At 36.4% G+C, this 12,049-nt stretch overlaps 1 protein-coding gene across 1 annotated transcript in view; it reads left to right on the top strand.

Annotated features, from left to right (window-relative positions):
* Nucleotides 1-12,049, top strand: part of DNAH6 (dynein axonemal heavy chain 6) — a 244,563-nt gene that overhangs the window by 124,398 nt on the left and 108,116 nt on the right. Inside the window, exons 34-37 of the mRNA XM_078444658.2 lie at nt 1,569-2,124; nt 2,919-3,041; nt 6,835-7,017; nt 7,590-7,733. Coding sequence (XP_078300784.2) covers nt 1,569-2,124; nt 2,919-3,041; nt 6,835-7,017; nt 7,590-7,733 — 1,006 coding nt within the window. The remainder of the gene's footprint in view (nt 1-1,568; nt 2,125-2,918; nt 3,042-6,834; nt 7,018-7,589; nt 7,734-12,049) is intronic.

Raw genomic sequence — 12,049 nt, 5'->3', positions numbered from 1 at the left:
AGTCTTCATGCTGTCAGCGCAGAGCCTGATGTGGGGCTTGAACTCACAAACCATGAGATCATGACCTGAGCTGAAATAAATAATAGTTGGACACAACTGACTGAGTCACCCAGACGCCCCTTTATATAAATGATTTTATGACTATACCTTTTGCCTCTTAAATGTTTTAGAGAGAGACCAAAAGTTATATCCTCTTTAATATGCATTTCTTTAATTATTAGTGCCATTGAGCATTATTTCTTGTGTTCATTAATCATTTATATTTATTATTTTTAGAGCATATTTCTGTTGTGTCCTTTTTCTTATTGATTTGTAGGAAATCACAAACTTTATCTGGTATAAAAGTTGGAAATACTTGTCTATTATTCATTTTTTTGAGAGAGAGAGAGAGAGAGAGAAAGGCAGAGAGTGAGGGAAAGAGCAAGACAATCCTAAGCAGGCTTCATGCCCAGCACAGAGCCCAACTTGGGGCTCGATCCCACAACCATGAGATCATGGCCTGAGCCAAAATCAAGAGTTGGACACTTAACTGACTGAGCCACCCAGGCAGCACTAAGTCTATCATTCTTTAAGTTTATATATATAAAGCCTTTTATCTCACACAAGTTTGTGGGTTTTTGCTTGTTTATTTTTATTTTTTCACCTTACCTTTAAAATAATAGTTGTAGATTTCTTGTCTTCCTTAGAAAGACCTTAACCACAGTATTACAAAACATATCTGTTGTATTTTCATCTAGTATTTTTGTTGTCATTTTATATTAAAGTCTTTACTGTGTCACAAATGTATTTGTGTATATAGTATGAGGTAGGGATTTAGCTTCTTTTTTACCCATAGAAATATCCCATATTAAGTACTTCCCACAGAAACAGTTAATTTTTCCTTTACTCCGCACCCCCCCCTTTTTTTTTTTACCTACTATTAGTTTCTATTTCTATCTTATTTTTCTGAATATCCATTTAGTTATAAGCATGCATAAATGCTTTTGGAAAAAGTTGAGATATTAATATAATTTTTAATTTTTTAAATGTTTATTTATTCTTGAGAAAGAGACAGAGCACGAGTGGGGGTAGGGGCAGAGAGAGAGGGAGACACAGAATCCGAAGCAGACTCCAGGCTCCCAGCTGTCAGCACAGAGCCAGACACGGGGCTCGAACCTATGAACTGTGAGATCATGACCTGAACCGAAGTAAGACGCTTAACCGACTAAGCCACCCAGGCACCCCTAAATATATTTTTTTGAATAAACTGAAAAATCAATCACTTTGTATATGTTTGGTATTATGCAATGTACTACGAACAATACAAACACATAAGAGATATTCCTTACCTCAAAAGGCTCCCAATATACTTAAGAACATTGATCTACGGTACAAGAAAAAAAAACATACACAGTATCAGGGAAATGTTAGATTCTGTTATAACATATAGGACAGACTAGTACTATGCATGTTCAGAAGAAAAGATCAAGGAGAAAAATAAGACTCATTGTAATCAATGATTGTAATAAGTTATTGTAATAAATATTGGGAAATATCAATTACCAATGATTTTATTTTTGTTTTTTCAGTGGAATTATATCTGACCTTTTTCCTGGAGTCCAAATTCCAGAACATGATTATGGTATATTGCAGTCAACAATTATAGATGTCATGAATAAAAAAAATCTTCAGCCTGAGACATGTATGGTTAAAAAAGTGATACAGTTCTATGAAACTATGCTGGTAAGACATGGTGTTATGTTAGTCGGGCCGACAGGAGGTGGCAAGACCACAGTTTACCAAATACTAGCAGAAACTTTAGGGAATTTGCAAAAACTTGGTTTAGACAACCCCTTTTACCAACCAGTTAAAACATACGTTCTTAATCCTAAATCAATTACAATGGGTGAATTATATGGTGAAGTTAATAACATAACCTTGGAGTGGAAAGATGGTTTGATGGCACTAAGTGTCCGAGCAGCTGTGAATGACACTTCAGAAGACCATAAATGGATCATCAGTGATGGGCCCGTAGATGCTCTTTGGATTGAAAATATGAATACAGTGCTGGATGATAACAAGATGCTTTGCCTGGCTAACAGTGAGAGGATCAAACTCACACCTCAAATCCACATGCTTTTTGAGGTAAATATATATGCCTTAGTGTGGTGCAAAAGCATTCATTAGACTGGTATGCCATCATCAATTTTTTTCTTGCCCATATCGCATTTACTACCTATAAGGCGTCCCATGGTGTTTTGTTCACATACTAAATTGTTTACATACTTATCAAATTGTCCTTTTATAGTAGAGTGTGCATCCCGAGAACCAAAGGCTCTCAAATATTCCTGTTTGTCTATAAATGGAAATGCAATAAATTCTATCTTCCTCAGCACTTGTTTCCTTTCCTTTGGTGGTAGTTAACGTATATATTGATGACATTACATGATTTGAAATGCTTTCTAAGTTAAGCAAAAAAAAAAAAAAGTTACATTTACTATGAAAAATTACCCCTCTGCAGTGTGAATGTTTAGTGAAGGGATTGGAAAAGGAATGTGGACCAAGTACGGCTATAAAATATTCTGAAAATACCACTCCTGCTGTATTCATTCATCAAACATGGGTTGAATGCCTACTATGTCCTATGTTCAGCTAGGTGTGAGATACAAGAATGAAAATGGAGAAAAGAGGAAAGCAAAGGAGGAAAAAGAAATACCTATACCTTCCCATAAGGATTTGACATTATCCTCTTATTTTTGTGTGGGTTTTTTTTTCACCTAATGCCTCACTTAACTTACCTTCTCCGTTTCTGATTACACTCTCTTCTATATAAAGCCTTTCAGTGTTAACTTTAAACATGTGACTCATTAACATTGAAAATGGAAAAATAAGGAAGTATTATGTTAGCTATTTTTTTGTTCAATTCCCTTCAATTTTAGGTGCAAGACCTAAGAGTTGCCTCTCCTGCAACAGTCAGTCGATGTGGAATGGTGTTTGTGGATCCTGAAGAACTGAAATGGATGCCTTATGTTAAAACATGGATGAAGAATATTTCTAAAAAAGTAAGTGCAACCAGATACTCCACAACACATCCATCTGTCAGGATGGATGGAGGCTCTTGCTTGCCCAAATTTCAGTAAGTTAACAAAGACCTCATGTACTTTGTGGAGAGAATTCCAGCATTGTACCTAGTGCCTCTCCCTAAGAATTCTTGGGATCTTCCAGAAATGTTTATATCCTCCCCAAATCTGTCCCCATTATCTGTAAGCTCAGCCCACCAGGCTACCTAGCCGCTCCGATTCCTGCCCACTCTGCCTGGATCCTCCCCAGGTTGGTTCCTCTCCAGTACAAGCACAAACTGCTTCCCTGAGTCCCCCAAACACAGAACAGGCTGCCGCATTAAAAAAGATTTTGCAGAAGGCTGGGGATAGTGAGAGGGAATCACAATGAAGAAAAAGAACATTTCAGTCCAGGCTCTGTCATTGTATTTAGATTGTAGAAGACCCTAACACCGCTGAGAGAAAAGAAAACCAGTTTACCTCCCACCCAGTCTTAGGTCTGTGACCCAAGATGTGTTTTAACCTCAGAGGAAACGTTCCACCCAAAGTGAGGGAAAGCTTTTACGTTATTATATGGAACAATTCAGTTCTATATCATCTTCTGCACCTTCGCCCTTCTAAAATAGGAGTTTTCTTTGCCTTAGCTTAACAAGGGGTCTTTTGCAGTGTTGTGCCCCATCCCACGCCCCCCGCCAAGAAAGCCATCTTCTTTCTGCTTCTCCCCTCCAAAGATGAATTAAAAAAATATTGGTTTTTTCATTCTTAGGCATCAACATTTTAACAATGATGTGTTCTAGTTTCAGAGTACATTATTAAAGAAAATAATTTTCAGAATTGAGAATGTATCATGTACTACTGTAAGATTTTAAAACTTCCCAAATTTACTTTTCTTTTTAAATTAATAAAATGTATTATTTAGGGTACTTTTAGGTTTATATAAAAGTTTAACAGACAGTACAGAGAGTCCTGATATATTCCCTCTCCTCCAAACATAGTTTTTCCTGTTAACATCTTGCATTTGTGTGGTACATTTGTTGAAAGTGATTTGTCAAAACTGATGAAACAATATTGATACATTATTATTAACTAAAGTGCATAGTTCACATTAGGATTCATGTATGAATGTGTTCTACAAATGTGTTGTACAATTGTGTGGGTTTTGATGAATGCGTAATGTCATGTATCCACCCTTATAGTATTATACATAATAGTTCCACTGACTTAAAACCTGTGCTCCACATATTTATCCATCCATACCCCCTCCCTACTGCTCCATATTTTGCCTTTTCCAATGTGATGTCATTGGGATCATACAGTATGTGGTTTTTTCAAATTGGCTTCTTTCACTTAATAATTTGCATTTAAGTTTTTTCCATGTCTTTCCGTGACTTGATAGCTCATTTCTTTTTGGCTCTGAATGGAATGGTTCTGAATGGAATATTTTCCATTATGTGGATTTACCAAGTTTATCCATTCAACTACTGAAGACATTTTGATTGCTTCCAGGTTTTGGCAATTATGAAGAAAGCTCCTGGACACACCCATGTGCAAGTTTTTATATAGACTTAAGTTTTCAACTTATTTGGGTAAAATACCTAGGAGTGTGATTGCTGGATCATATGGTAAAATTTTATTTAGCTTTGTAAGAAACTGCCAGTTTGTCTTCCAAATTGCTGTACCATTTTGCATCCCCACCAGCAATGAATGAGAATTCTTGCTGCACATCCTCACCAGCAGTTAGTGTTGTTGATGTTTTCGATTTTTGCTATTCTAATAAGTATGTCTCCTCGTTTTAACATGCATTAATGTGCATTTCATGCGATCATGAATGCCTTTTCATATGCTTATTTGCCATCTGTATATCTGCTTTGGTAAGGTGCCTGTTCAAATCCTGCTCATTTTTTATTGGGTTGTTTCCTATTTTTGAGTGTCACGAGTTCTTTGTAATATTTTGGATATAAGTTCTTTGTCAGTTATGTGTTTTGTAAAAATTGTCTCCCAGCTTGGCTTGTCTTTTCATTCTCTTAATAACCTTTCACAGAACACAAGTTTTTAATTTTAAAATTAACTTAGCAAATTTTCTTTCATTGATTGTGCTTTTGGCATTGAATCTGAAAACCATTTCCAAACCTAAGGTCACCTAGATTTTCTCATCTGTTATCTTCCAGAAGTTTTTTTAGTTTTGCTTTTTACATTTAGGTCTGTGATCCATTCTGAGTTAATTTTTGTGAAAGGTATAATATCAGTGTCTACGTTCATCTTTTTTTTTTTTTTTTTTTTTTGCATATGGATGTCCAGTTTTTCCAGTACCATTTGTTGACAATGAATGAAAATGAAACAGAGGTACACCTTCTCCAATGGATTGCCTTTGTTTCTTTGTCATAGATCAGTTGACTGTATTTGTATGGGTCTATCTCTGGATTCTCTGTTCGTTTCATTGATCTATGTGTCTATGCTTCTGCCAATACCATGCTGTCTTAATTACTGTAGCTTTATAGTAAGTCTTGAAGTTAGATAGTGTCATTCTTCCAACTTTATTCTTTAACATTGTGCTATTTTGGGTATTTTGCCTCTCCATATAAACTTTATAATCAATTTGTGCATATACACAAATTAACTTGCTGGTATTTTGATTCAAACTACATTGAACCTATAGATCAAGTTAGGGAGTGCTGACATCTAAATAATACTGGATCTTCCTATCCATACACATTGAATATCTTTCCATTTACTTAGATCATCTCTGGTTTCTTTCATCAGAGTCTTGTAGTTTTCCTTATTTAGCTCTTGTACATAGTTTGTTAGAATTATACCTGAGTATTTCATTTTTTGTGCTAATATAAATGGTGTTATATTTTCTATTTCAAATTCTACTCATTTATTGCTGGTATATAGGAAAGCAATTGACTTTCATATATTAACCCTGTATCCTGCAACCTTGCTATAACAGCTTGTTAGTTCCAGGAGTTTTTTGTCAATTCTTTGGTATTGTCTACATAGACCAGTCATCTGTGAACAAAGACTTTTTTTTCTTCCTTCTCAATCTGTGTACTCTTTATTCTTTGTATTGTCCTCCTGCATTAGCTAAGACTTATAGTACAATGTTGAATAGGAATGGTGAGAGGGATTGCATTCTTTTCAAATCTTTGGGAATTATTCCCTCTCTTTTCGTAGATATTTAAATTGCTGTTTTTTGCTTCTTGTTTTTTATTGTTCCCAATTATAAGGCTGCTTGAAATCTATGTTGACAATTAACAAATGACTATAAAATAAACACCTGTGTACTCATTACCAGATCAAGATGTAGGATATTGTCCGCTACCCAGAATCTCCCCCATGTCTCTTCCAAATTATAGAAGGTTTTCTTAAAATTTCAATTTGTTTCATATCTTGTTATGTTTATACCCTTTAACCTAAAGTCACAGAATAGGGGTGCCTGGGTAGCTCAGTCAGTTAAGTGTCCGAATCTTGATTTCAGATGGCTCTCATCATGATCTCCTGGTTTGTGAGACTGAGCCCTGCATCAAGCCCCAAGTCAGGCTACCCAGTGACAGCATCGAGCCTGCTTAGGATTCTCTCTCTCCCTCTATCTCTGCCCCTCCCCCACTCACACACTCAATCACAGGCTCATGCTCTCTCTCTCTCTCAAAACAAATAAGCTTTTAAAAATAAATAAATAATAAATATTAAAAGACACAGAATATATTACAATACACAGATTTAAACTAACCCATTTCTAAACTTAATTATATATTTCATCTAGTCTTACTGAAACATTTGTTTTTATGATTTTCAGCTAAATGAGGAAACCCAAGAATACATATTGAACCTTTTCCAACGTTATGTTGATGATGGTTTATATTTTGTCAATAAAAAATGCAGCCAAGCAATCCCACAAGTGGACATCAGCAAAGTTACTACACTCTGTTGCTTATTGGAGTCTTTGATATTTGGGAAAGATGGAATTACTTTGACAATGGTACGAAAGTTTTCCTCAATGCTATAATAGCTATGAAAATGAAATTGTTATATAGATGCTTTGCAAATATACAACACTAAATTTTCTATAAAATGATCATTTGATTTTCAAGTTAATTTTCCAGGCAAGTAATGATTGTGAATAGATTCATAGAATCTCTAAGTTGCAAGGAATATCAAAAAACCTATAGTTTATTCTTCTACTCAATGTTTAAATTCCTTACAGTCTACAATATACTCTACAATGCATTCCTGGTATATGTGTCTGTCTAGCAGCTGTTTAAATACCTTCATGCAGGTATAAACAAAGTTATAATAGTCAGTTGAAAGACATATTTGAGCTTTTTTCTACATATTCCTTGTCATTTGTGTTTTCATCAGAGTATTTAAATATGCACTACTATAAAGCGTTGCTCTTTGAACTGTTGAGTCAACTATAAGAAACATATACTATGCCCTTTTTTTAAATGCATGAGTCTAACCAAAAGAAAACAATCTTTAGACTTTGCAATTTAAGGATTCTTTTTATGTGAACAAGTAAAATACTAAAATTCTTTCTCTTTATTCTTTCAGGAACAAATAAAACTGAATACAGTACTATGTCAGACTTTTATATTCTGTTATTTATGGTCTTTGGGTGGAAATCTAACTGAAAACTACTGGGATTCCTTTGATACATTTATTAGAACACAATTTGATGATAATCCCGATGCCAGGGTAAGAGCTAAATGCATTTAATTTTAAAATAATAACTGAACCATTACAATTAAATTTCAAGACTAGAATTTTAAAAGACTTAGTTCTACTGCAAATATAAAAATCCTTCACTATAAGGGTTTCTAAAATTATTACCTTTTTTTTTTTTTTTTAATTTTTTTTTCAACGTTTTTAATTTATTTTTGGGACAGAGAGAGACAGAGCATGAACGGGGGAGGGGCAGAGAGAGAGGGAGACACAGAATCGGAAACAGGCTCCAGGCTCCGAGCCATCAGCCCAGAGCCCGACGCGGGGCTCGAACTCACGGACCGCGAGATCGTGACCTGGCTGAAGTCCGACGCTTAACCGACTGCGCCACCCAGGCGCCCCTAAAATTATTACCTTTTTAAAACCATAGATAGCATTTATTGTATTAAAATTTTTAATAATTCTCTCCCATATGAAGAAAGTAAGGTATAAAAGTAGGGGCACCTGGGTGGCTCAGTTGTTTAAGCACCTGACTCTTGGTGTCAGCTCAGGTCATGATCTCACAGTTCATGGATTTGAGCCCTGCATCAGGTTCTGTGCTGACAGAGCCTGCTTGGGATTCTCTCTCTCCCTCTCTCTCTGCCCCTCTCCCACTTGTGCTCTCTCTCTCTCTCTCAAAAAAATTATATAAAAACTCCCTACTATAAACAATATATTGAATTCTAGTTAGTACACTTATTCTTCACAGTGTTATCGTTTGACAATTCAGAAATTGCTTTCTGTACATTCTAAGATTGAGCAAATAAATATATTGAGGATAATGCCAACCAGGTTTCTCACTGTTAGAAAAGGGATTTACAAATATGGAAGGGGAAAGATTAGAAGGCACCTGTGTTCTTGCAATTCCAAGAATTCCAACTGTAACTGGAAGTAATGGTTTTCATGGATTTTATATATATATATATATATATATATGAAAATTAATACATATATTCATACATACATAAATTGCCTAGTCCTGTGTGCTAAGAGGAACTAGAAGCAAGGACACCTCAAGAGCAATTAGCATAGGTATGTTAATTTCTAAATACTGCTCTCCATGAAAGGAAACCAAGGCTCCTTAATGAAATAGCTGATTCCAGCCACTGGGACAAAGGATGTACAGAATGAGCCTAGAACATCTTCTTATGTCAGATAGGAAAGAAGTTCTCAGAGAATGATGTCAACGCAGGAGCCAGTTCATGAAGGGCTACCACTGGCCAAATCTGGGCAGATTTGAGCATCAAAATAAATAATGGTATGGGATTACAAGTCTTTGCACGAAATAAAAACCTGTGAGTCCATACTCAAAATAAAAATACACATGAATAAATAAATAAGGGGGGAGAAGGAAGAGCTCCATCTCACAAAAGAATACCAAGTAATCTGCATAGGAGAAGTGATGGAGTTAGAACATCATAACTTTGCAACTGTCATAGTAATAATTGATTTAGGTAGGAATCATCAATGGATGCCAAAACTAGTGGGTGACGGTTTGATGAGAAACAATACTTACATAGTTTCAAATTATCTCCTACGAATCATTTGATTAATTGCAAAGACAGAAATAGTATTTTACAGTAAAAAAAAAAAAAAAAACCTTGCAAACATGACCTTAACTAAGAAATCAATTTAACATCAGTATTAGGACAAAACTGTGCCTTCTGGCATAGTGCACTGAGAAGGACACAACCTCAGTTCTGAAGTATTCCTTTCAAACATGCATGACCTAAATGTAATGATGGGAATACATCTGGAATGCCTAAATGGAGGACCATTCTGTAAAATAAACTGGCCTATATTCTCCAAAAATGTCCATCATGGGAGACAAAGAAAGCTGAGGAAATTTTCCAGATGAAGAGACTAAAGAGATATAACTAAATACAATGCATTATCCTGTATTGGATCCTAGACTGGGGAAAATCTAGCTGCAAGTGACATTATTAAAAACACTGGCAGGGGCACCTGGGTGGCTCAGTAGGTTGAGTGTCCAATTCTTGATTTTGGCTTAGGTCATCATCCCAGAGTCATGGGATCAAGCCCTGCATTGGGGTCTGCACCGAGCATGGAACCTGCTTAGGATTCTCTCTGTTTTCTTCTACCCCTCTCTCCATTGGCATGCTCTCTCTCTCTCTCTAAAAAAAAAAAAAAAAAACACTGGCAATATTTGAGTATGGAATGTAAATTGGATAATAACATATCACTATTCAATTTCCTGATTTCGATCATTTTACTGTGATTATATAAGACAATATTCTTGTTCTTTAGGAAATACACACTCAGTTATTTAGGATAAGGTGGAATAGTGTATACAATTAACTCTCAAAGAGTAGAAAAATACAATAATAAAGCAAATGAGGCTAAATGTAAACAATTAATATAGATAAAGAATATATGGAGTCCTTTGCACTATTCTTTTAACTATTCTGTAAGTTTTAAATTATATAAAAGTTAAAAGTTATCAAAAGAAAAAAATCCATAAGAATCTGAGCCCTATGGATTAGGACCTTTTAGTAGATATGAAACCCTCCTGGATCCTCAAGATTATTGTATCATAATTGGATAAGATTATTAAGGACAGCTGGGAATTTGGTACAGACAGACCCCTCCGGGTCAAGGGAAATGATCTGGGATCATCGGAGGGCAGTAGGAGAAGGTGCAAAACAAGCATTCAGTATTCATTTCAACAAATGTTTATTGAAAATCTGTTACATGGTAGGCCCCATTCTGTTTCTGGGGCTAACACAAGTGATCAAAGAGACTATGGTTTTAGCACAAGGGTAGACAAATAACACCAGACAGGTAGACCAGTGACTTATCTCAGAGGAGGATGGAGGTGTGGCTGGTATTGATGGGGAAGGGGAAGAAAGAAGCTTTCTGATATTTTCTGGATATGTTCTACATCATGATTCAAGGGTAGTTACATTGATATTTACGTATCAAGAACACCTTAAACTGGCCTTGTAAAATCAGACAAAATAATACACCTTAAATGTTTTTTAAAAATAGAATAAAATAGAAAATAGAGTAGGGGTGCCTAGATGGCTCAGTCAGTTAAGCATCCAGCTCCTGGTTTCAGCTCAGGTCATGATCTCGAGGTTGCTGAGTTTGAGCACCACAGCCAGCTCCTCACTGACAGTGTGGAGCCTGCTTGGAATGTCCTCTCTCTCTCTCTCTCTCTCTCTCTCTCTCTCTCTCTCTCTTTCTCTCTTTCTCTCTCTCTCTCTCTCTCTCTCTCTCTCTCTCCACCCGTCCCCTGCTCACATGCACACACATGCTGTCCCCAAAGTGAATTGCAGATAGTAGGGGTAAAGTTTATACATATTTGTAGACACATATTTGTGAATGTACTAGGTCACCATGTAAAATGGATTTCTTATTAAGAGTTGCTGTCAAATGAGCTTGAAACACAGCTTCTTTGTACAGCTGCCAGAATGAGCGTTCTGAAATGCAATCTAATCATGTCACTCACCTGCTTAGAATCCTTGCCTAAATTCTTGCTCCATGCACTTTGCTTTGAAAAGCGAGGCTTTTCATAACCTGGCCCCTGCCTGTGTTTTCATATTCATCTCTCACTGTACATACTGCTCTTGTATTTCCCAGCATGCATGGCACTTTCCATGCCTTTAGCCTTGTCTTCACCCCCCTTCCCCATCTCATTCCTTCCTTGCCTGTGGGCTCCTGCTTTTCCTTCAAGTCTGAACTATAACATCACCACCGCTTGGAAGCTTTCCTGAATCTCTAGCCACCACCATAACTCCCTGCAAGTAGACATGAGTTGTCCTGCCTTTGTAAGTGTACTAACTCCATTAGAACCCCACTTCTCTGTGATATTAACTGATATGCTTTTGTCCCCCATGTGAATTTCAAGGTCATTGAGGGCAGAGGCTCTCATTCAGCACTCGCCTCCATCTCCCCAAGCACATTAGTCAGCAAGGAGTAAGCCCCTGAATGTTGACTTGAATTGAAAATGCTTTACAATTCTATTTATTTATATATTTATTTAAATATAAAATTTATTATTAAATTGGTTTCCATACAACACCCAGTGCTCATCCCAACAGGTGCCCTCCTCAATACCCATCACCCACCCCCCTCTCCCTCCCACCCCCCATCAACCCTCAGTTTGTTCTCAGTTTTTAAGAGTCTTTTATGGTTTGGCTCCTTCCCTCTCTAACTTTTTTTTTCCTTCCCCTCCCCCATGGTCTTCTGTTAAGTTTCTCAGGATCCACATAAGAGTGAAAATATATGGTGTCTATCCTTCTCTGTATGACTTATTTCACTTAGCATAACACTCTCTAGTTCCGTAC

The sequence above is a fragment of the Panthera onca genome, chromosome A3, assembly GCF_046562875.1.
Source record: "Panthera onca isolate mPanOnc1 chromosome A3, mPanOnc1 haplotype 2, whole genome shotgun sequence".
NCBI classification, from domain to species: Eukaryota; Metazoa; Chordata; class Mammalia; order Carnivora; family Felidae; genus Panthera; species Panthera onca.
The sequence above is the reverse complement of the archived record's forward strand: the minus strand, read 5'-3'. Positions and strand labels throughout refer to the sequence as shown.